We start from the raw sequence: 26,069 nt of genomic DNA, 5'->3' as shown, positions 1-26,069 counted from the left end.
TTTTAATCCTTAAACTGCAGTCTACATCATGGTTTGTATATCCCTGTTGCAGAATTATACATGAATTTTTTCATGAATAAAAAAAAAATATCTTTGAAAAAGATTGATAATCAGCCACAGATCAGAAAAAGTGCTCAGCATGGTGACTAGGTGCATGGCACTAAATGACTGTAATTCACCTTCCATTGCCTCTAGTGGGATACTGAGTGCTTCAGGGTGACGCTCATGTGGATACGAGAATAACTAAAGTGTGGAACTAAACAAGGTGCTTAGTGCTTGATTCATATTTTAACCAGTGTGAACAACATACACTGTAGTCCCCTACATTATTTAACCAGTGTGAACTGACATACACTGTAGTCCCCTATATTATTACATCAACTGATGAAGACTAGTTTAAGTGTTAACAAGGAGAAAGGTTTTTATTCACAATAAATCTTGATTCATTTGAGATAAATCTCGGATCATTTGAGATAAAGTAATGCTGTTTAGTTTTTCAGTTTGGTTTCTTCTTAAACTGGCAGTATGTTAACCAAGGGGGTATGAGAAAATTTTAGTCAGAATGTAAGGGGTCAGTGGACAACATTAGACTGAGGAACTCACCATGCACCAGGAACAGACAAAGAAAGGCTGCATCCACTCACATCCATTCCCTAGCTGTCATGTGTAATGACATCCATACTCTAACTGTCATGTGTATCCCTGGGATATGGGAGAAAGATTTCTACCTCTGTATTCCCTGAGTGTCATAGAATGCAGCTAAAGAGGGCAGGAGTGGAGGCTGGCTTTGAAAGATCAGCATGATGGGTCACTTTAATAATGAGTTGTGAGAATAGACAAGGGTGATTCTCAAAACTGATGATGACTACTCATCACCTCTGATTTAAGGGAGCTTGATTATTTTTATCACCTCTGATTTAAGGGAGCTTGATAATTTTAGAGTTTTTAGATGTTCTCATCCTTAAGCTTCTAGGAAGAGATGCAGTATCACTGGCAAGCATGATTTAGTTCAAACATTCTTCACTAAGCTGCAGCTGTGGAAGCATTGCGCCAGACAGAGGAATACAGCATCTTTTCCTCATCTTAACAAAGTCCAGAATGACAAAAATCTATGTGATGGCCTTATAGCTGAGATCAAGAGTCACCTTTAAGGTCTGAACAACGTCTGTCTGGTTATCTATCTGTATCTCTAACCCCCGTTCCCTCCAGGAACTCCCTCAATGGGATGGCTACGGCAACAAAGTCTCCATTACTAGTGATCTCCAGTGCTCTTTCTTAGCCTATATGCTTCACCCTTAAAAGGCCACTGGCAGAGGGCCAGTCTAGCACAGTGTTTGCAGAGGCTCCTACCTAATGTTCCTACAGACTACTACTACATAATATTCCTACCTACTACTTCTTAATGTTCCTACCTACTACATCTACCTAATAGTCCTACCTAATGTTCCTACCTACTATCTATCAGTCTATATCTCTGATACCTGTTCCCTTCAGGAAATCCCTGAATGGGGTGGCCACAGCAAAAGTCTCCATAACTTGTGAACTCCATTGCCACATTTTAGCCTTCAGTGCCTCACCCTTAACAAGTAACTGGCAGAGGGCATCTCTAGCACAGAATTTTCAGAGATTTCTACTGAATGTTCCTGCCGACTACTATACTAAATATGTCCATCTAATATTCCTACCTATTACTTTTACCTAATGCTCCTGTCTAATATTCCTGCCTACTACTTCTGTCTATTCCTCCTACCATTTTGCCAAAAGGCAGGGCTAGTGCACAGTGCTCATTCCACAAAAAAATCCAAAGTTGCAAAATATAAGTTGTGTGAGTTGTGTTGTTATGTGTGACAAGGAGAGATTGTATGTTTATGGACATAATGCCAGCAATCCACATGTGGGTTACGCAGAAAGAAAAGACAGCTACTTGGGTCAGAGGAATGCAACTCGACATCCACTGAAGTGCTGGCTCACTACTCGGCCATCACTAACCCTCCCAGTACCCAAGTGGGTAGTACTGGTAATATACCTTCCTGGTCTGTGGCTCCCTACCAACTGTTACCTACTTATTGCAAGACAAGTTCCATCAATAATTTGCTGATATCAGTTTAAGTAATCTCAAATTTAGTCTTCCCAGAAATTCCTGTTCTATTGCAGTCAAGGGTATCCCTGAAGCCATGTAAGAATAGTTTCTTGTACTGAAGTTTGATTTTGTGGCTAAGGATGACTTTACAAATCTTAGCTTGGAAAAGTTTTGGGTTAAGGACCTACCAGTGTACCAGAATGTATGCCAGTGAGCCCTTCAAGTCATTATTCCCATTTAATCAACACACTTGTGTAAGATAGGATTTTCAGTACTGGTTGAGATCAAAGCAAAGCAGAGAAGCAAGCTTGATGTAGAAAGTTATCTTTGATATGCACTCAGCTAGTTGTCACCAAATGTAGCAAGTAGAAAGAGGTGTTACCTTCCATATCATTAAAAAGTACTTGTTTATGACACCTCTCTAATATTTTCAGTGTTTTTATCCACAAAAACTGGTTGCATATGGATTATTGAATAAAATTGTAAATGCAAGATATTATTTTTTTTTTATTATACTTTGCCACTGTCTCCCGCATTAGCGAGGTAGTGCAAGGAAACAGACGAAAGAATGGCCCAACCCACCCACATACACATGTATATACATACATGTCCACACACAACATATACATACCTATACATCTCAACGTATACATATATATACACACACATATACATATATACACATGTACATAATTCATACTTGCAGCCCTTATTCATCCCCGTCGCCACCCCGCCACACATGAAATGACAACCCCTTCCCCCCGCATGTGCACGAGGTAGTGCTAAGAAAAGACAACAAAGGCCACATTCGTTCACACTCAGGATCTAGCTGTCATGTACAATGCACCGAAACCACAGCTCCCTTTCCATATCCAGGCCCCACAAAACTTTCCATGGTTTACTCCAGAGGCTTCACATGCCCTGGTTCAATCCATTGACAGTACGTCAACCCCGGTATACCACATCGTTCCAATTCACTCTTTTCCTCGCACGCCTTTCACCCTCCTGCATGTTCAGGCCTCGATCACTCAAAATCTTTTTCACTCCATCCTTCCACCTCCAATTTGGTCTCCCACTTCTTGTTCCCTCCACCTCTGACACATATATCCTCTTTGTCAATCTTTCCTCACTCATTCTCTCCATGTGACCAAACCATATCAAAACACCCTCTTCTGCTCTCAACCACATTCTTTTTATTACCGCACATCTCTCTTACCCATTTATTACTTACTCGATCAAACCACCTCACACCACATATTGTCCTCAAACATCTCATTTCCAACACATCCACCCTCCTCTGCACAACAACTCTATCTATAGCCCACGCCTCACAACCATATAACACTGGAAGATATATTTTATTATCTAATATACTTAACCACTGTTTCCTGCTTCAGCAAGGTAGCACCAAGAAACAGACAAAGAATGTCTCATCCACTCATACACACATATATACATAAACACCCATACATGCACTTATACATACATATACATATGCATATATATACATACACATACAGATATATACATAAATAAACATGAACATATTCATACTTGCTTGCCTTCATCCATTCCTGGTGGTACCCCACCCCACAGGAGACAGCATCACTACCCCTTGCCTCAGCAAGGTAGTGCCAGAAAAACAGACAAAAAAAAAGCCACATTCATTCACTCTCAGTCTCTAGCTGTCATGTGTAATGCACCAAAACCACAGCTCCCTATCCACATCCAGGCCCCACAAACCTTTCCATGGTTTACTCCAGACATTTCACATGCCCTGTTTCAGTCCATTGACAGCACGCCGACTCCGGTATACCACATTGTTCAATTCGCTCTGTCCTTGCATGCCTCTCACCCTCCTGTATGTTCAGGCCCTGATCACTCAAAATCTTTTTCACTCCATCCTCACCTCCACTTTGGTCTTCCACTTCTCCTTGTTCCCTCTACCTCTGACACATATATCCTCTTTTCAGTCTTTCCTTACTCATTTTCTCCATATTTCCAAACCATTTCAACACACCCTCTTCTGCTCTCTCAACCACACTTTTTTTATTTCCACACCTCACTTACCTTTTCATTACTTACTCAATCAAACCACCTCACACCACATATAATCCTCAAACATTTCATTTCCAACACATCCACCCTCCTCTGTACATCCCTATCTATAGCCCATGCCTTGCAACCATATAATATTGGTGGAACCACTATTCCTTCAAACATACCCATTTTTGCTGTCCAAGATAATGTTCTCTCCTTCCACTTATTCTTCATCACTTTCAGAACCTTCAACCCTCCCCCACCCTGGGACTCACTTCCGCTTCCATGGTTCAATTTGCTGCTAAGTCCACTCCCAGATATCTAAAACACTTCACTTCCTAAAATTTTTCTCCATTCCAACTCGCATCCCAATTAACTTGTCCCTCAACCCTACTGAACCTAATAACCGTGCTCTTATTCACATTTACTCTCAACATTCTCCTTTCACCCACTTTTCCAAATTCATTAACCAACTTCTGCAGTTTCTTATTCGAATTAACCACCAGAGCTGTATCATCGGTGAACAATAACGGACTCACTTCCCAGGCCCCCACATCCCAGTAGACTGCATACTCATCCCTCTCTCCAAAACTCTTTCATTTATCTCCCCATCATGCTTAATAAAGTTGTAATTTGGGAGTAGGCTGAGCGGCAAAAATGTTTAAAAACCACTGTATTAGAGTATTGTTGGTATAAATGTTGGTTTAATGTTTAATAATGCATTTTTCTTGTTTTGAAATATACTCAGTAATGGGGGTTAGAGTGAGTGATTGAAGTATGTTGGTGTAGGTATATGAGGGTGATAAGGAGGAAGGAAGTGTGAGGTGATGTAATGAAGGAATACAAAGAAAGTATTATACACATGGTTGAAATATCTTTAAGTTACAAGCATGATCAGTACAAGTAAAACTTGGAATGCTACTTTATGTCAATTATGTCACCATTTACAGTGTGGCATCAATTCCTCTTCATGCATTGAAATGTGATTCATATTTAGAAGTTAAAGAAGTACTGAAATATGGATTTAGATAAAGGAATTTAATTTTGAATGGTAAAAAGATTGTCTCAGAAAGATAATACTTTAACATACTTACTTGATAAACTTTTCTTTTCTAATAATATTACTAGCATGACTGAGACTATCTGATCATGAACTCACTGTTTTATGATATTTCAGTTGCGGATTGGATCGTGTTATTATACTGTGGGAGTTGGCGACCATGACCAATAAGAGGGTTGTACCTGTGTTTGAGTCTCTCTCAGGATTTGTGCTTAAACCCCTTGGTACTGTGTTTCCTGGGGCTGAAGCAGAGGATGATCATATTTATGCATTGGTTGTTGGGGATAAAGGTTAGTGCATGGATTTATTATGTTTTGAAATTAATCGAGATTTCTTTTATGCTTCAAAGTATGTATATGATGAGATGAGCATCTTTTTTAGTACTCTAGCTTGAGTATAGTATTCTGTTAACTTCATTGTTGGGAATCCAATTAAACCTTCCTGCAAGGAAGGTTTAATTATCCCTATTACATTATCCCTATTACTTCTTGGGGTGATCTTCCTAAGAATATGAATCATTCTTATCTTATATGTCACTCAGATTTAGGCTGTTTTTCCAATTCTACCAGTTAAGGTGTACTCTAGAATGGAAATATTGTCTGCCTTCAACATTTATGGATGTAGTATTCGTGGTTTTGATCATTCATGGGGGTTTCCTTGTGTACCTGTTCAGTATTCATGCCATATGATTTTGTCTGTTTGCTGGTTTAACTGATGGTGTCATTCATCATTTGTTCTCTCCATGCTCAGAATGCCCCGTCTTCATTACTGCATCACAGGGTGTGTTATGAAATGCAGCACTTGCTGACCATTACCATGTAAATAGGTCAGAATTCAGTCATCTGGGAACATATTTAACTGAGTTTTTTGTTCTTAATTGTGGCCTGTAAGTATAAAGCAAGTGGTACAAATAAATCCAAAGCAGAAGGCAAAAAAGGAAAAAATATGACTCTGGGCCAGAAAATGGAGTTATTAAGTCATTGATTTAGAGGCAAGAGTTCAGCATCAGTGGAATGCCATTATGTAATAAGCGAGTCTGTTTTGAGTTGTATAAGGAAAAATTATTTACATAGGCCTTTATTGCAGTAGATGTGCCTACGAATGCTAAAATGCCCTTTCAGGCTCATGACTCAATTCATGAGAAAGTGAAGAGTCTCTAGTTACAGACTTTTGTATTTTCAAGAAGACTCACTTTCACCATGCTAGTCACAACTATTGTGCAAATCACAAATCTGAGCTCTGTTGTTTCCAGTGATGATATTTATTATTCTGCAACCATTGCAAGTTCTCCATCCTCATATGCTGCCTCGTGTAGACCACCTTCATCTCATGATATTCTGGAGGATGCCAGTTCTTCTAATCCCCCTCCAACATCTCCATCAACCTTATCATCCTTGGTGTGTAAAAGGTCTTTTTTCCATTTTATCTTTTGTTTAATCTTTATAACTAACATGTTTACACTGTACTTTTTTTCATAACTAACATGTTTATCGCACGTTATATATTATTCTTGTTTGCCTTGAAGTTATGCTTAGATTTACACAGGAGTAAACTTAAACCCTCTTTTTCTCATAGGCTTTAAGCATTAACATCTACATATTTAAAGTTGCATTGGTTTCCAGGAACATAACATTCGCTAATGCTGAGGGCAGACAGTATTTTACAAATGTGGGCGATATTTAAGGCATTAGAGAATAGCCATTCATATTTTCTTTAACTATATTGCCTTATTCATAGTAATAAGGTAGCATCTGAACACTTAATAATTAATGTTCCCAATAATAATTCAGATGCTAATAATAATCCACTAATGTTGATGTTTAGGTATCTCTTTATGTAAGTACATTACTTCTTTTCATTTTTTCCCTTTCAGGAGTTCCTGCCGTATGGCAAGTGGATACTGGTCGGGAAGTATGGAAAGCTGACGCACCAGTGGTGACACCTCCTGATACAGAGGGAGTAACATTAATTAATCAGTTGACTCTTTCAACAGCACTAGACTCTGTCGTCATGACCACTTATGACCATTCTATACTCTTCTCAAAGACTTGTTCAATGGATATTTGGAAACAGGTATTATTATTTTCTCTTAAATTATAGATGAATTTTCATGTTTTACTAGAAGTAGTTTTCAAAAGTTTTTTCTTTGCATGGTGAAAGAATTTACAAGAAACGGAATTTGTATGAATATGGTAAAGTGTTTTAGGAAGTAAAGTGTTTTAGATATCTGGGAGTGGATCTGGCAGCGGATGGAACCATGGAAGCGGAAGTGGATCATAGGGTGGGGGAGGGGGCGAAAATCCTGGGAGCCTTGAAGAATGTGTGGAAGTTGAGAACATTATCTCAGAAAGCAAAAATGGGTATGTTTGAGGGAATAGTGGTTCCAACAATGTTGTATGGTTGCGAGGCTTGGGCTATGGATAGAGTTGTGCGCAGGAGGATGGATGTGCTGGAAATGAGATGTTTGAGGACAATTTGTGGTGTGAGGTGGTTTGATCGAGTAAGTAACGTAAGGGTAAGAGAGATGTGTGGAAATGAAAAGAGCGTGGTTGAGAGCACAGAAGAGGGTGTTTTGAAATGGTTAGGGCACATGGAGAGAATGAGTGAGGAAAGATTGACCAAGAGGATATATGTGTCGGAGGTGGAGGGAACGAGAAGTGGGAGACCAAATTGGAGGTGGAAAGATGGAGTGAAAAAGATTTTGTGTGATCAGGGCCTGAACATGCAGGAGGGTGAAAGGAGGGCAAGGAATAGAGTGAATTGGATCGATGTGGTATACCGGGGTTGACGTGCTGTCAGTGGATTGAATCAGGGCATGTGAAGCGTCTGGGGTAAACCATGGAAAGCTGTGTAGGTATGTATATTTGCGTGTGTGGACGTATGTATATACATGTGTATGTGGGTGGGTTGGGCCATTTCTTTCGTCTGTTTCCTTGCGCTACCTCGCAAACATGGGAGACAGCGACAAAGCAAAAAAAAAAAATGGTTACCATAGGGGTGGGTTGGCTGAACATGTTTTGACCAAACTATGATCAATCTTAACTCATGGTGAAGAGGTGGAACTATGAAATTTCTATTGGATTTTAACTGATTTTGAAAAATGCAGACATTATGAAAGACCACAGATAATCAAGACATGACTGTACATAACGTTTGCCTTAACTTTGATTTGAATGCCCATGTCTGTCACTCTTGGGTGCTGTAGCCATTTTCTTGTGACTTAATGTCGAGAAACTGTCTAGACATTTTAACCTAATGGACTTGGGGCAGTGTGGGAAGTGACTGTCAACTTAAACAGAGAAAGTAACCTGCACTAAGTCATTTCATTTTTTGAATGAGTCCGAAATGAAATCTCAAGTTTTACTGAAAGACCATTGTAACTGATATTTATAGGCATTATTGTGGAACAGCTAAAGGGCTATCAGGAGGAAAAGTGTTATCTATTTACTACTAATGTTTGTCTGTTGTTTTTCCTCTGTGCTATCTTGGTGAATTACCTTTACCCCAGCCACCTGGGTCACCTTTCTATGTTACGCTTAATAGTGACCATACTCTGTAATATAACCTCATTTTTGTTTTATATTTTACAGAATGCTTGAATATATTTTTGAACTTTGTTTTTAGGTTTTAGTAAGCTTGTCTTGTGCTGATATTGTATATGGTGTGTTTATAGAATACTTTATTGTATATGGTGTGTTTATAGAATACTTGCACTTAGCAGTAAGGATGCTAATTGGCTTTATGCTTCAGCTTGCAGGTTATAATGATCAAATTCTGGATGCTGTTTTTGTGGGGGCAGGTGAAAGTCATCTAGTGGTAGCCACAAACAGTATCCAGCTACGCATTTACAACTGTGAAAACTTTAGCTGTCATTTGATCCAAGGACACACTGCTCTTGTACTGTCACTGGCCAGGCATCCAACTCAACCAGAGATATTTGCCTCAAGGTATGTTGTTTACGTTGTATTTTGTGCATCTAACAATTTGGCATACAAGAGGATGAGCCTTCCTGGTACCCATAAAATTATCAAGGCATGTCCATGTAGCAGTCTCCCAAGTGTAATTTTTATGATTATCAATTTGTAATGCTGTTTTTAGTCTTGCTTTTCGTTTTGAATGCTATCATATATTAATGTTTTGTGAAGAATTTAAGACAGAACGGATGGTAAATAAAATGTTAAACACCTAAGAGTAAGGCGATCGTAAATGGAAAGCTGGACTTTGGAGATCATATAGAGAAAATTGTTCTAGTCAAAAAAAATTTTAGAGATAATGAGAACTTTCACTACAAGAGATGGAAAGCTGATGATGGAAATTCTTATTGTATATATAAGAAGCAACATTGGAACAAATTAAGAAATGCTTTTCAAGCAAGCCTAAGGAAATTGAATACTGGGGGGCATCTTCTTACCACTTTGCAATAGAAATATTTAAGAATTAGGGTACAAACACTTAGAATCACACTACAGGCTCAGAGTAGGAACAGATTTGAAGAGTTCATAATTCTTATTTTGTGTATAAGATGATCATTTCCTGTGATGACAAAGTATTTCAAGATATTGTAAAATGTTTAGTCATCATGCATTTTATAATGATATCACCACAAACTATTTTTATATCTATATCCCACAACCACTTTGTAAACAATACCATGTTTTAATATTCTTAATTCTCCACATGAAATATTCTTTTCCTTTAATGATGAAATATTTCTAGGACAGAGATAAGTGAAAACCCTTCTGCTGTGGCCACCCCCTTGATGGGAGTTCCCAGAGGTTATGAGCTTCAGTGTTATAGATAGATCATGTTGCATTTAAAAACTGTCTCACAAAAAATAATATAAGGTCCATATCCCACAGCCACTGGCAAAATACATCGTGATTCATATCCCACCCACTAGCAGCCAGCCTGTAAACAACAGCATCTTGTGCACAGTGATACCCTTACTTTGCTATATTGTGGTTTGCCCAGCCTCCAAAGTTTGTTTAGCCATTTCAGTATGTCCTCCAAAAGAAGAAAGGTGCCAATGCACAGGAGAGTACTGTAAAGTCTGGAAAGCCATTGTTCTTGATATGAAACTAGAGTTGTGCAGAAGGTGCTCCATCCCATCCCACTCCAGCACCACCTCAAACACTTATCACATTTCTTGGTTAGTTTCCTTTACGTATTGTGTGCATTACTTCTTATGTGGCGCAGTTACTGAATTAGATACAGTAATCCTCATTTTGCCCCATCTCACTCCTCCATCTCCTTAAGCCCTTATTGTCAGCTTTTTTTGGTATGGTCAGTATCTTCTAAATTACATTATGACTTCAGTGATGGTGTTGTTAATCTAAGCTCTTTCACATAAAAGCCATACATAAGAGTTAGGGAAAGTTTTTGCTCAGAAATATAACCCCCTTGGAAAGGGTTTTGACTGCCTGTAATATGATGGATCATTATAGCGAAAATTATCAGGAATGTAACCCCATTGCTAAGGAGGGACCCATTTTGTAGGCCTATCATGAAAGGTTGACAGAACTTTTACTTGTATAACCTTGAAAGAGGAGAAAGATGCATGAGACTTTGTGTTTTGTAATATCCTGAAGACATTGAAAATGTCATACTAGAAGTCATAACTTCAAAGGAAACTGAAAAATTGAGCCAACAAGAATACTTTGAAATATGTCAGAGGAACCAAAATAGAAATGCCTGAAAGCATGATGATAAAGATATAAAGACTAATATTTTGACAAACATTTTAAAATCCTGTAAAGGTGTGAATACTGTACAGAAATACTTTCAGATGTATTAGAGACTCATGGTGTGCAATACCCATGACTACAGAGAATAATTTAGGTTTTCAAACAAGCAGCATGAGTGCTGAGCATTAGCCCTGCTCCATTATAGTCTCATTGTAGGTAGGTAGATACTTATCACTGAATCATTAGTTGTAAAATAGGGAAAGGAGCAGACATTGCATCCCTGATTGTGCTCCCTTTATTTTTCCACTAAGAATTTGTGTCAAATTTTAGTTCATTTTAAAGTCCAACCCTATTTATGTAAGGTATGTGCATTATTGGGATACTGAAATGGACAATAATGCAAACAAATCTTCCATTAAAGAAGAAAAAAGACCATTGAGCTAACCTGAAACATTATTATTATTATTATTATTGATTCACTCATGTTACCAGCAGCTGGTTCATAGGAAAAAACACACTTGTCCATTCTTCAAACATGTCCATGCCATCTACCTTTGTATAGGATCATTTACTTTATCAACCACATCCTTCACTACTGTATTACAGGAATTTTTTTGGTTTTTCATCTACCTTAGTTCATTTTCTTTTAGATACCTTTTTCAGTTATTGTACTCTACAGGTTATACTGTTGAAGGCCTGTTCTTAACCAGCACAACCAGATTTAATAATACCACTCATTCCAAGATACCTAGCCATCTTGGTGCCTCATATATTCCCTCATTACTTTTTTAACCATTATGGCAGTTTAAAAGCCTCTGGGGTCTCTTTAATGATATTCCTCATATGATAACAAAAGTCTTCTCCCTTATCACTTAAGTTCATTCTTTTCAGTTCCCATGACAATAGTACACGTGTGTGGAGATTGAAAGAAGATGGGATGGCTGTTTGCATAGGGTCAGCTGTAGGTCACACACTCAGTGTTGGTTGTGTTGCACTCTCACGAGGTAAGATCCAATTGAGGAAATTTACACATAATAAATATAACATTCAGTGTGTGTTGAAATGGTTTGGACATATGGAGAAAATCAGTGAGGAAAGGTTGACAAAATGGTTATATAAGTCAGAGATGGAGGGAACAAGGAGAAGCAGGAGATCAAATTGGAGGTGGAATTCCACGGCTGGAGTGAAGAAGATTTTGAGGGATCAAGGCCTGAACATACAGGAGGATGAGAGGTGTGCAAAGAATAGAGTGAATTGGAACCAGGGCTTGTGAAACGTCTGAGGTAAACCATGGAAAGGTCTGTGGGGCCTGGATGTGGATAGGGAGGGAGCTGTGATTTTGGTGCATTACACACGACAGCAAGAGACTGAGTATGAACAAATGTGGCCTTTATTGTCTGTTTTTGTGGCGCTACCTTGCTGAAGCAGGGGGTAGAGATGCTGTTTCCTGTGGGGTGGGGTGGTGCAGGGAATGGATGAAAGCAACCAAGTATGAATATGTACATGTGTATATATGTTGATATGTATATGTATGTATTTGTGCATATATGGGTGTTTATGTATATATATGTGTATGTTAGTGGATGGGTTGTTCTTTGTCTGTTTCCTAGCATTACCTCACTGATGCAGGGAATGAATCTCCAGTATAATAAAAAAATATATAATAAAATAAGATGTTAATTTTATCCTAGTTGTTCATGAAGAAGCAGAGAATTAAAAGACTTTTTTGGAGCTAGAAGGTTCTCATTGAAAATGTACTCCTTCCCATTCATGGACATTGATTCAGCCTTGCCAAAGGTAATAGCTTGTTCATGTTGTAACCACCTACACATGAAGTACAATAATAATTTCTTCTACATGTATGTTTACATCGAAAACAAATATATCAAAAGCTGCAAGCTACACAAAACAAACCACTCAAAACATTCATCAGAAAGTTCCCACACAAAATAATACTTGTAATACAATCACACGTCAAAATGCTTGGCAATCATGTCTTTGTAATAGAACTAGACCTTTCCCACCCAAACCACTCCGTAACCAATCACCAACAAACACGACTTTGACAAAACACATGCTCGCTGGAATGACCTGACAAGTACTGAACATCTGCTCTCTCAACTCAAGTCTTGAATATCATCCTTCTAAGCTTTCTCCCAACTGAAACCACTCCTGAGGTATGTTCAAGTTGTTCTTTCTCATTTGCATTCTGACAATCCATCTCATCCTTCTAAGCTTTCTCCCAATTGAAACCACTCCTGAGGTATGTTCAAGTTGTTCTTTCTCATTTGCATTCTGACAGTCCAGCTCTGCAGGATTTAAAACATCAATTCTACATACCACAAGACCTATAGTGCCCAAAATTCAACTTCCACTTTGAAAATACTGAACATTTCTCCTCAGTTTTCCTGTGTGAACCCCACAAAGAAACACACAAAATATCACTATACTTCTTGGTGTGTAGTCCTGCTTTGTTGATATGACCAGGTACTGAGCAGGAGGAACCTTAGAGTTGGAAGTGGAGGGAACAAGGAAAAGGGGAAATGGAAGAGGAGGTGGAAAGATGGAGTGAAAAAAGGTTTGAGTGTTTAGAGCCTGACCATGCACGTGATATAGCAGATTAGCAAATTGAATGATGTAATTTAGAGGGCAGCATTCTGTCAGAGGGCTGACCTAGGGCATATGAAATGGTCTGGGGAAATCATGGGCCTGGTTTTGGTTAGGTGGATCTACTTCCAGGGCATTATGCATGACAGCTAGAGAGTGGATTTAAGTGATTGAGGTCATTCTTTTGCTTGTTCCCGAGATGTTACAGGGAGGTTTTTGGAAAGCAATGAGGTATTTAGAAAAGACACTAACAACAGTAAAAGGTCTTAACCCAAACAAGGCTTATTTTCCCTATGAAATTTCACCATACCTGCTGAAGATGCACATTGATACAGTAGACAAACTCCTTTAAATACTGTTCAAGATGTTGCTGGAGAAAGTGAGAGTGCCAAAGGAGTGGAAAAGGGGCAAATACCATACCCATCTATGAGAAAGACCTGAAAAGCCCTGAACTACAGACCAATCTCCTTGATGAGTGTTGTCTGTAAAGTACTAGAAAAGTAAATCAGAAAGCAAATGGATGACTGTCTACAGAGGAGAAATGAACTCTTAAGGGAGAGGCAACACATTTTTATGGAAAAGTCGTATGTAACAAACCTTGTACATTTCTATAAGAGTGAGCTCATTCTTAGACAAAAGGGAAGGCGAGCTAGATTGCTTGTATCTTGATTGCTACTGAGCATTTGAAACTGTACAGCATGGGGTGCGGGAATACCAGGCAGGAATAAGAGGGAGACTCCTCTTATGGCGTTCCCTGCACTACCATTATTGTGGGAAGCAGCGAACGGGCATGGGAAAAAAGAAATGTATATCGTTTTTCCCTCCATTTTGTTTCCTGTGTTAGCAAGGTAGCACTGGGAAGAAGTGATGAACTGACTTTGTTCTTTAACAACTACCCTTTAGCTATTACGTATAATGCACCTAAACCAGAGCCCTCGAACCACAACCAGGCCCCAGAGACCTTTCTGTAGTTTCTCCTAAATGCTTCATTCTGTAAAGACAAACAATTCATAGATTTTTCTCAGACACCATGATGGACTTTACAGACCATGCTTGCACTTTAAGAATTAATTAAGGTATTGTATTATTGATATATTTTGAAGTATTCAGTATGTTCCATGTGAGATTAGTGTGATAAATTATTTGTTAATTATTCTTTTTCTTGTCAGCATAATGACTCATGTTTCCCACATTTAGAGGAGGGTGATGCATGAATCTTCTCTAGCATTTTGATGAACAACCATATCTTCCTATTGTAAATACTATTTAAAGTCTGTTTATGAACATTTATTCTACATTTTTTTGTGACTAAAATGTATCCCTTTTTATCTCTTCATTTTATTTTAGGATTTATGGTGACTGGCAGCAAAGATATGTGCATAAAAAAATGGACTCTAAGCAAAAATATGGTTGAAGACAGTTCCATTGACACTGTGATTGACTTGTGCTCTTCGCATACAGAAAAAGCACATGATAAAGAAATTAATAGCATATGTGTGTCTGTTAATAATAAACTTATAGCAACTGGTTCACAAGACAAAACTGCTAAGGTAAGACTTAATACCACGGTTATTAAGTATTACACCATATATTCTTAATACCTTCCACTGAGCATCTCTATCAACTCTATCATATGCCTTCTCCAGATCCATAAATGCTACATACAAATCCATTTGCTTTTCTAAGTATTTCTCACATACATTCTTCAAAGCAAACCCCTGATCCACACATCCTCTACCACTTCTGAAACCACACTGCTCTTCCCCTATCTGATGCTCTGTACATGCTTTCACCCTCTCAATCAATACCCTCCCAAATAGTTTCCCAGGAATACTCAACAAACTTATACCTCTGTAATTTGAGCACTCACCTTTATCCCCTTTGCCTTTGTACAATGGCACTATGCATGCATTCCACCAATCCTCAGGCAGCTTACCATGAGTCATACATACATTAAATATCCTTACCAACCAGTCAACAACACAGTCACCCCCTTTTTTAATAAATTCCACTGCAATACCATCCAAACCCGCTGCCTTGCCAACTTTCATCTTCCGCAAAGCTTTTACTACCTCTTCTCTGTTTACCAAATCATTCTCCCTAACCCTCTCACTTCACTCCACCTCAACCAAAACACCCTATATGTGCCACTCTATCATCTAACACATTCAACAAACCTTCAAAATACTCACTCCATCTCCTTCTCACATCACCGCAACTTGTTATAACCTCCCTATTAGCCCCCTTCACTGATGTTCCCATTTGTTCTCTTGTCTTACGCACTTTATTTACCTCCTTCCAAAACATCTTATTCTCCCTGAAATTTAATGATACTCTGTCACCCCAACTCTCATTTGCCCTCTTTTTCACCTCTTGCACCTTTCTCTTGACCTCCTGTCTCTTTTAAACATCTCCCAGTCACTTGCACTATTTCCTTGCAAATATTGTCCAAATGCCACTCTCTTCTCTTTCACTAATAATCTTTCTTCTTCATCCCACCACTCACTACCCTTTCTAATCTGCCCACCTCCCACGCTTCTCATACCACAAGCATCTTTTGTGCAAGCCATCACTGCTTCCCTAAATACATTCCATTCTTTCCCCATTCCCCTTACGTCTTTTGCTCTCACCTTTTTCCATTCTGCACTAAGTCTCTCCTGGTACTTCCTCACACAGGTCTCCTTCCCAAGCTCACTTACTCTCACCACTCTCTTCTTTTCTGAAAACCTCTACAAATCTTCACCTTCACCTCCACAAGATAATGATCAGACATCCCTCCAGTTGCACCTCTCAGCACATGAACATCCAAAAGTCTCTCTTTCGCATGCATATCAATTAACACATAATCCAATAATGCTCTCTGTCCATCTCTCCCACTTACATACGTATACTTATGTATATCTCTTCTTAAACCAGATATTCAGTTAATTGTAAGATATTTCAGTTGTAAAGCCTTTCATAATCTGATCAAAGAAAAATAATATATATTCTTATCATAATCCATAGGCTTCATATTCTTTCTTTTCTTTCTTTCAAACTATTCGCCATTTCCCATGTTAGCGAGGTAACATTAAGAACAGAGGACTGGGCCCCTGAGGGAATACCCTCACCTGGCCCCCTTCTCTGTTCCTTCTTTTGAAAAAAAAAAAAAAAAAGAGAGGAGGATTTCCAGCCCCCCTCTCCATCCCCTTTTTAGTCACCTTGTACGATACGCAGGGAATGTGCTATAAAAATGAGATCTCCTTAACTTGATTACATATGGCCAAATACATCAACGAATTTAAATATCACAAACTGAACTTGCAAACTTCCTTTGAAAAGCTTAACCTACTCCACCACCACCTTCCTCAGTCCCACATTATAAGCATCTTATGTAATAACTATCTGATTTACCAGTAAAATGGATACAGTTACTGAATCAGAGTCTAATTTACATTATGATAGATTTTAATTTTAAACTGTTTCAGGGTAAGTCCATACTGAGATATTTGTTTGGGGAAGTTTTTGGTATGGAACGAAACATGAGTTTCATGTACTTATACAGTGACACTCGCCATAATGACAGATCACCAGGAATGTAACTCCATTGTTCTGTGACACCATAATGACAGATCACTAGGAATGTAACCCTGTTCTGCAAAGATCCATTGTACTTAATATAAAATTAGTCTTGAGTATTTACCACATTTATAACTGATAACCCACATTACATGATTTAGGCAGTAGTTTGATTGCTTTCATTTTCCCTGGATAACCAATCTTTCTCTTCATTTGAGCATTTCTTTATATCTCATTTTCCCAGGATAACCGATCTTTCTCTTCATTTGAGCATTTCTTTATACCACTGACATTCTTCCACAGATATGGGACAGCAGTGATTTGTCATTGTTGGGAATTCTTCGAGGTCATCAACGAGGTATCTGGTGGGTCCAATTCTCTCCTGTGGATGAGGTTTTGGCTACTGCTTCTGCTGATGCCACAATCAAAATCTGGGCTGTGTCAGATTGTAGCAATGCAATTGTAAGTATATTTTCCATGAATAATATTGTTCCTTACTTTACATCATTGGGGTTTACATTGGTATCTAAAGTGTATTTTTAATAACACATTATTTATGTAAATGTAGCTATATACCTGTTACTGGACTCTGCCTGCATACAGTTACACAATGATTGAAAATTCACCTTTTGCAAAACTATCATTATCAGTGGATGAAAAGGAGTAATCCTTGTTAAGGATTTTCTTACTCCAAAGGAATATATTATTTCCTGCAGCTTTGAAGCTGCAGGAACCCCTGCAGTACTCAGGAAGCCAGCCACATCTACTGTTCAGACGACAGGTTAAAAAGTATGAATGAATAAATAAAGAAAAGTTTATTCATTCAGGCAGCCATTTGGCAGAAAATACAGTGCTGAGAAATTATTGTCTTGGGAGGTCATACTAGTAACTAGTTTATGAACCACAGTTTTCACTTCCTCCAAAATTCATAAAAGCACTTTCCTTGTTTCTTCGTTTTCCCTTTCAGTAACCTCTATGTATTTCAGTTAAGGTCAGGCCTTGATAAGGACTTTTGCCTGTGATTGGAGCTTAAAAAAAAAAGGGCACCACAGACTTTTCCATGGTTTCTTCCAACTGCTTTGTTCATTCAATTGGCAACAAAGCATCCCTTGAATACTACATCACTCTAATCAGCTCTGCCCCAAATATATCTCACACCCTTCTTAATGTTCAGCCTTGAACACTTAAAGCATCCCTCACTTCATCCTTCCACCTCCTCCTTGGTTTCCCATATTTTCTTGCTGCCACCACCTCCGACTTGTATCCCTCTCAGTCATCCTATCCATATGTCCAAACCATATTAACATACTCTTTTTATCCTTCTCGTAAATACATACTTCTGCCTCACTTCTTTCTTACCTTATTATTTCTTATTCCATCAATGTTTGAGAATGTGATGTACTGTAAGGAGGGCTGGTCAAGTGAGTAATAACTGGGTAGGAGAGAGTTGAGGTAATAAGAAGGGTATAGTTGAGAGGTGAAGAGGGTGTGCTTAAATGATTTAGACATATAGAGAGAATGAGAGAGAAGTCATTGATAAAGAGGATGTGTGTCATAGGAGGGGACACGGAGAAGGGGGCAACCTAATTGGAGATGGAAGGATAAAGTGAAAATATTTTGAGTGGTTGGAGCCTGAACATGCAGAGAAGTGAAAGGTGTGCATGGGATAAAGTGAATTGGAGTAATTTGTTACACAGGGGGGGGGCAACATGCTGTTGGTGGACTAAATCAGGGCATATAAAGCAGCAAGGGGAAACCATGGAAAGGTCAGTGGGGCCTGATTGTGGATTGGAGGCTGTGGTTTCACACAAACCCACAAGCTCTTCACCATTTCTATTTACAACACTGAATACCCATGTACACCAATTATACCCTCAACTACCACATTACTCACCTTCACATTTAAATCACCCATCACTAACATTCGCTCCAATGCACCAGAGCTATGAACACACTCGCTCAGCTGCTTCCAAAACACTTGCCTCTCATGATCTTTCCCCATCCTTTTCCATCCACTTTTAGTTTTACCCATATCAATCTAGAATTTACTTTCGTACACTATCACACACTCCCACAATTCATGCTTCAGTAGTAGTGCTACTCCTTCCTTAGCTCATGTCTTCTCACCAACCCCTGACTTTACTCCCAAGACTTTTCCAAACCATTCTTCCCCTTTACCCTTGAGCTTCATTTCACTCAGAGCCAGAACATCCAGGTTTCTTTCCTCAAACATACTACATATGTCTCCTTTCTTCTCATCCTGGTAACTAAATATGTAAATAAATAAGTAAAGAATGGTTTATTGAATCTAGGAAATCATTCAGCTGAAAATATACAATTGGATATTACAAAACTAGGGGGTCATAATAGTGACTAGTAAATAATTACAAAAGAGCTTAAAATCAGGGTGAGGCAGGACACTTGTGCTTTGGATAAGCACATAAGTTTATAGCAAAGTTAATTTATTGTACATTTATAATTTGTTTTTGCAGAAGTAAAAAAAGAATTAGGTGGGTTATTATGTTTCTGTTGTAATTTTGTTTTAATGGGAATGTTTTGTTATGACTTGCTTGCTTACTTGGCAGACCCTAGAGGGCCACAGTGTGAGTGTCTTGCGACTGTCCTGGATTGCACAAGGACAACAGATACTCTCTACAGGGTCAGATGGTCTACTGAAGTTATGGACCGTGAAAACTCACGAGTGTGTGCAGACATTTGATGAACACGAGGATAAAGCTTGGGCTATAGCTGTGTCTGAGGATGAAAAGAAGGTTGTAACAGGTGGGGAGGATGCTGTGTTGGTGGTGTGGAAAGATGTCACACAGGAAGAGAAGGAAAAGGCATTAGAGGAGGCTGCCAGGTAAGACTATACATATATATGATTATATTTTGATGTAAAATTATTTCATCTGTGAGTAAATCTGTAAGGTTTTCTAAATGTAACACAATTTAAAGGCACATGCTTGAAACTCATAATGAAGTTTTGGTTCGGCCATGGGTTATCTAAAGAATCATAACATGTTGCAACCAGTGGAATGCGAGATTGTATTTAGCAAAACCAGTGGTTGAATATGAGGTTGTTTTTAGCAAAACCAGTGATTGAATATGAGGTTGTAATTAGCAAAAAAGTGTGTAAACCAGCCTCCATTATTTTGCTGTATCCCATGGGTGAATGACAACATACTCCAAGCTTTTTTATCCAACACATAATGAACATATCCTTGTCCAAGCTTTATTCCTTCCCAGTATAGCAATAACTTTCAAGCAGGAAGATGAGCCAGGTGCCTGATTGCCTGTCTTGAGGAGTTGGAACTGGTTATTAGCTCTGACTTTGGCTGATTGTTCCTCTACATCTAGGTCCTCAGACTGTGTACAGATTAGATGTGAAAAGTAGCTGGAGTGAATGTTTTGAAGTACCTCAGAACGCAGTAGAAGATAAGGAGACAGATATGTTTTGTTTAGTATGAGGTGCAATTTAGAATGAAAATGAAAGAGGGACAAACTCAACTGGCTTGTGAGTGATGAAGGTTGGTAGCCAGGAGGTACTGTACCACCAACATTCTCCAGTAATAACATTATATGGATCTTCGGTGTTCATGTAATCTCAATAGATACACCCTTGTTTGGGAGTAAAAGAGTGTATCAACCCCATTGTGAGCAAGTGCTCTCTCTAACTTTCACAAGTTTCTGCTTTCACCAAGAAATGAGTCTTCATACTTCAAAACCTATACTTTTTATCCCTTCTCTTACTTTAAAGTTTTCTGTCTTACAAAGGAGTCCCTTTTTCTACAATGCTTAATGAAATATTTTGGAATGGTGTCACTTCATTTTGTATTGTCCTTTAGATAACTAAGAGTTTACCCAGACAGTGTATACTTAGTCCCTGTGTAATGTTACAGCTTAGTGGAATCACCAGCTAGTGAATCCCATTTTACCTTAGGATTCAAGGGGATAAGACAGGATTATATTCCTAGGGGAATTTTCAGCATTATTTTCTTACAGAATATGAATAAAATGCCAAGAAACTTTCATGTACAAAACATTTGCATCATTAATCTAAGAATATAAGTAGGAAATTATCCCTGGGGATAGGGGAGAAAGAATACTTCCCACGTATTCCCTGCGTGTTGTAGAAGACGACTAAAAGGGGAGGGAGCAGGGGGCTGGAAATCCTCCCCTCTCGTTTTTAATTTTCCAAAAGAAGGAACAGAGAAGGGGGCCCAGTGCGGATATTCCCTCAAAGGTTCAGTCTTATGTTCTAAATGCTACCTCACTAATGCGGTACCTCACTAATGCGGGAAATAGCAAATAGTATGGAAAAAAAAATAATAGGAAATACAGCTTAAATATACCAAGGAGATATATTACCAGTACTACCCACCTGGGTAGCAGGAGAGTCATTGATGGCTGTGTAGAGAGCCATCACTTCAGTGGTTGTCAAGTTGCACTCCTTTGACCCAGGTAGCTGTCTTTTCTTTCTCCTTCACCCACATGTGGACTGCTGGCATTCTGTCCACAAACATACAATCTCTCCTTGTCACACTTGACAAACACTTAACTCACTCAACTCATTCTTCCAAACTCTTAGATATTTATTAGGTGAGTGCTCTGTGCTAGCCCTGTCTTATAGCAAAATGGTAAGAGCAATAGATAGTAGTAGGTTGGAACATTAGGTAGAAGAAGTGGTTAGGAACATCAGGTGGGAGCATTAGGTAGAAGTAGTAGGTTGGAACATTAGGTAATAGTAGTAGGTAGGAGCATTTATGAGCCTCTGAAAACACTGTGCTAGAGTTGCCCTCTACCAGTGGCCTGTTAAGGATGAGGCAGAAAGGCTAAGAAATGGCACTGGAGTTCACCAGTTATGGAGACTTTTGCTGTGGCCACCCCCACAAGGGAGTTCCAGTTGGGAACAGGCATCAGAGATACAGAGATAGATAGAAGAATTTTTTTTTTTTTTTTTTTTTTTTTTTTGCCGGTCTCCCGCGTTTGCGAGGTAGCGCAAGGAAACAGACGAAAGAAATGGCCCAACCCACCCCCATACACATGTATTACATACGTCCACACACGCAAAATATACATACCTACACAGCTTTCCATGGTTTACCCCAGACGCTTCACATGCCCCGATTCAATCCACTGACAACACGTCAACCCCGGTATACCACATCGCTCCAATTCACTCTATTCCTTGCCCTCCTTTCACCCTCCTGCATGTTCAGGCCCCGATCACACAAAATCTTTTTCACTCCATCTTTCCACCTCCAATTTGGTCTCCCTCTTCTCCTCGTTCCCTCCACCTCTGACACATATATCCTCTTGGTCAATCTTTCCTCACTCATTCTCTCCATGTGCCCAAACCATTTCAAAACACCCTCTTCTGCTCTCTCAACCACGCTCTTTTTATTTCCACACATCTCTCTTACCCTTACGTTACTTACTCGATCAAACCACCTCACACCACACATTGTCCTCAAACATCTTTCCTCACTCATTCTCTCCATGTGCCCAAACCATTTCAAAACACCCTCTTCTGCTCTCTCAACCATGCTCTTTTTATTTCCACACATCTCTCTTACCCTTACGTTACTTACCCGATCAAACCACCTCACACCACACATTGTCCTCAAACATCTCATTTCCAGCACATCCATCCTCCTGCGCACAACTCTATCCATAGCCCACGCCTCGCAACCATACAACATTGTTGGAACCACTATTCCTTCAAACATACCCATTTTTGCTTTCCGAGATAATGTTCTCGACTTCCACACATTCTTCAAGGCTCCCAGAATTTTCGCCCCCTCCCCCACCCTATGATCCACTTCCGCTTCCATGGTTCCATCCGCTGCCAGATCCACTCCCAGATATCTAAAACACTTCACTTCCTCCAGTTTTTCTCCATTCAAACTCACCTCCCAATTGACTTGACCCTCAACCCTACTGTACCTAATAACCTTGCTCTTATTCACATTTACTCTTAACTTTCTTCTTTCACACACTTTACCAAACTCAGTCACCAGCTTCTGCAGTTTCTCACATGAATCAGCCACCAGCGCTGTATCATCAGCGAACAACAACTGACTCACTTCCCAAGCTCTCTCATCCCCAACAGACTTCATACATTAAATGCAGGCGTGTTACACTGATTCTGATCTTTGATCCAGACACTCGTCATTCACTCATTGTTCTTCATAACTTCACCTCTGGTATTTGTGATCATTACTGCACTTAAAGGTGTGATGGAAACACTGCTTCACTCTTTCTGCATCCTCAAAAATTTTCTCATTAATATAGCAAGCAATCCAAGAGCCGTGGCAATATCAGCAATGTATTGACCAGCATCAGAACCCATCAAATGTCTAATTTTAACTCCAAGCTGATGCTCTTCCTGCTCTGCATCTTCCCTCAGGCACAAGATTCACTTGAACACTTTCCACTCAGTTTTTTAGGGTCTTATGGGATTAAACTATATTAAACTGACTTTTTATCCATGTCTGTATTATTCATTTTTTCATGAATGCCATGATAAGCAAATCACCAAGCAGTGAAGCAGCAGATAATAGGGCTAGGTGTATGGAAGATTGGCTTCTACTCAGCATATGGCTAGATTTACGTGCACCTTTTATCTCAACTAAAATGAGTTTCAGTTCTAAGATACTTATATTCAAACCTAAGAAGAGCAAACTGAGGACTTGCTGGTAGACCTATTTGCCCACTAGTTCTCTTTCCTGGGAGAAATGGCATATATTATTTATTGAGCCGCAAGTGGATCAACAATAGGCTTTGTTACAAGAGGGAAATTTTTTCTTCATGTCAACTACCATTCCATGGTCATTTGTGGCAGAGTGGTGAATAATACTGTGTTGAACTTTCTAACTTTTTTCTTTAGAATTCAAGTTTAATGAGAATTTCAAGCATAATGAAAATTTCAAGCATGTGTCTTCAGGTCTTGGAAACTAGTCTCAAACTCAAAACATTCTTTCGTGGCCTTCAATCTTTCATCTTTTCTCCTAATACACAGACATGAGAAATATTAATTTTCACCTTCCCCATTTTGATAAATTATTTTTCTTCATAAATTAAGCCTTTAAATGAAATTACATCACCCTTTGCCTGAACACTATGTCTTCAGCTTAATATTTTAGTCTTGATTCAATCAGTAACAGTCATTTTTGTGTTGGTCCCATCAGTAGATATATTATTTGCATGCAACATAAGTATATCTTGCTCTTATGTACCAGTTATATTATTACATCCTTCCTTTTGTAATCATTTGTCTTCTTTTTTTTTTGAAAAAGAGCATTTTCTTCAAGGTTTTATTGATTAATGCCAAAGTTGCTTTACCATAATTCATCAATGTCTGTTATTGTGTCTTTCAAAAATGATTACCTGCCTCAGAAAATTCTTTTGATGTAAGAATGTTGAAATCCCTGTAATATATACTTTCCAACAGTTTATTCATTATTTAATAATGATGTAGTGAGGTTGTGTTCATATATATTTATTGTGTCTGTCATATTATCCATGTCTCATTTTCAAGCAAGACATTCCATTAATTGATGTATTTGCCTCAAGATTCTGCATGCTGTTTTTTTCATGTTACAGTTGTGGTGGCGTAGGTCATCAGTATTTTTGTCAATGCATATATATTCTTCAAGTTCTTTGTTTACTGTGCTTCAGATTTTAAATATTATTAATCATATAATTTTCATACTTTTCACCACAGACTTGCTGCTGAAGAACAGACTTTATCTAACTTCATTCAGAATAAGAAGTGGGCCAAAGCCTTTGGTATTTCCATCCGACTTGATCAGCCTTTTCGTGCTCTAAAAGTCATGAAAGCTTTATTAGATGACACCCCATACGAACTGCCAGAAGTTCTTGGTAAGCTACGGCAAGATCAAATAGCATCACTTTTGGGATTTGCAGCTGTGTGGAACACCAAAACCAAAAATTCTCGAGAGGCTCAGGTATGATGAAATTACCCAACATGAGTTCCTGATGAATATGACCATTTTGCCAACACAACCTCTTTTATTTCCTCTAAACCCTCCCATTATACATACCCTCTTGGATCCTCTTACCAGTCTTATTCCTCTCACTTCTTATTGGGCATTACCTTTTCTTTGAAACACCAACACTAGCCCATGAATAGAACATGGTGATCATCGCCGCATGGCTCTTCTTTTTTCCAAATCTTTAACCTCAAAATCTTGGTTGGAATGCTCTTGCTATAAAGCCTATTGCTTCAGAGAGAGAATGCATCATGCCATGAAATTCTTCACATCCCCTGAATCTTAATCAGCTTTCATTTCTGCTGGGAATCACTTCAGAGCTGTTACTCATGAAGTTAAGCACATCTTCATAAAAGAGTGTCATGATTTGACTTCCAATTGCTTTCTAGATGGTCTGTTCTGGTAGTTGTTGATAGAGCAGTTTCCTTCTCTTAATCTATCAACAATTGTGTCCCTTTGGTTCTGTCCTACTGCCTATTCTCTTTCTTTTCACCAAAACTTATCTTCTGTTTTCTACCTATGACCCAGTTCACTTTTACCCTGATATTTCCACTCGACATGCTTTAACTTTTCTCTCCCCAGGTCACTTAATACTGTACACATTCTACTCCTATCCCTTGGGATAGGGGAGAAAGAATACTTCTCTCGCATTCCCCGCGTGTCGTAGAAGGCAACTAAAGGAGATGGGAGAGGGGGCTAGAAACCCTCCCCTCCTTGTATTTTAACTTTCTCAAAGGGGAAACAGAAGAAGGAGTCATGCGGGGAGTGCTCATCCTCCTCGAAGGCTCAGACTGGGGTGTCTAAATGTGTGTGGATGTAACCAAGATGAGAAAAAAAGGAGAGATAGGTAGTATGTTTGAGGAAAGGAACCTGGATGTTTTGGCTCTGAGTGAGACGAAGCTTAAGGGTAAAGGGGAAGAGTGGTTTGGGAATGTCTTGGGAGTAAAGTCAGGGGTTGGTGAGAGGACAAGAGCAAAGGAAGGAGTAGCGCTAGTGAAGCAGTTGTGGGAGTATGTGATAAGAGC

At 39.0% G+C, this 26,069-nt stretch overlaps 1 protein-coding gene across 1 annotated transcript in view; it reads left to right on the top strand.

Moving 5' to 3' along the window:
* LOC139751492 (transducin beta-like protein 3) overlaps positions 1 to 26,069 on the top strand; it is a 38,886-nt gene that overhangs the window by 6,725 nt on the left and 6,092 nt on the right. Inside the window, exons 6-13 of the mRNA XM_071666950.1 lie at positions 5,298 to 5,470; positions 7,054 to 7,253; positions 8,931 to 9,127; positions 11,756 to 11,868; positions 14,819 to 15,021; positions 17,333 to 17,491; positions 19,615 to 19,889; positions 24,756 to 24,999. Of these exons, the coding sequence (XP_071523051.1) occupies positions 5,298 to 5,470; positions 7,054 to 7,253; positions 8,931 to 9,127; positions 11,756 to 11,868; positions 14,819 to 15,021; positions 17,333 to 17,491; positions 19,615 to 19,889; positions 24,756 to 24,999 (1,564 nt within the window). The remainder of the gene's footprint in view (positions 1 to 5,297; positions 5,471 to 7,053; positions 7,254 to 8,930; positions 9,128 to 11,755; positions 11,869 to 14,818; positions 15,022 to 17,332; positions 17,492 to 19,614; positions 19,890 to 24,755; positions 25,000 to 26,069) is intronic.

This window comes from Panulirus ornatus, chromosome 11 (genome assembly GCF_036320965.1).
Source record: "Panulirus ornatus isolate Po-2019 chromosome 11, ASM3632096v1, whole genome shotgun sequence".
NCBI lineage: Eukaryota > Metazoa > Arthropoda > Malacostraca > Decapoda > Palinuridae > Panulirus > Panulirus ornatus.
This window is presented reverse-complemented; position numbering and strand designations above follow the sequence as displayed.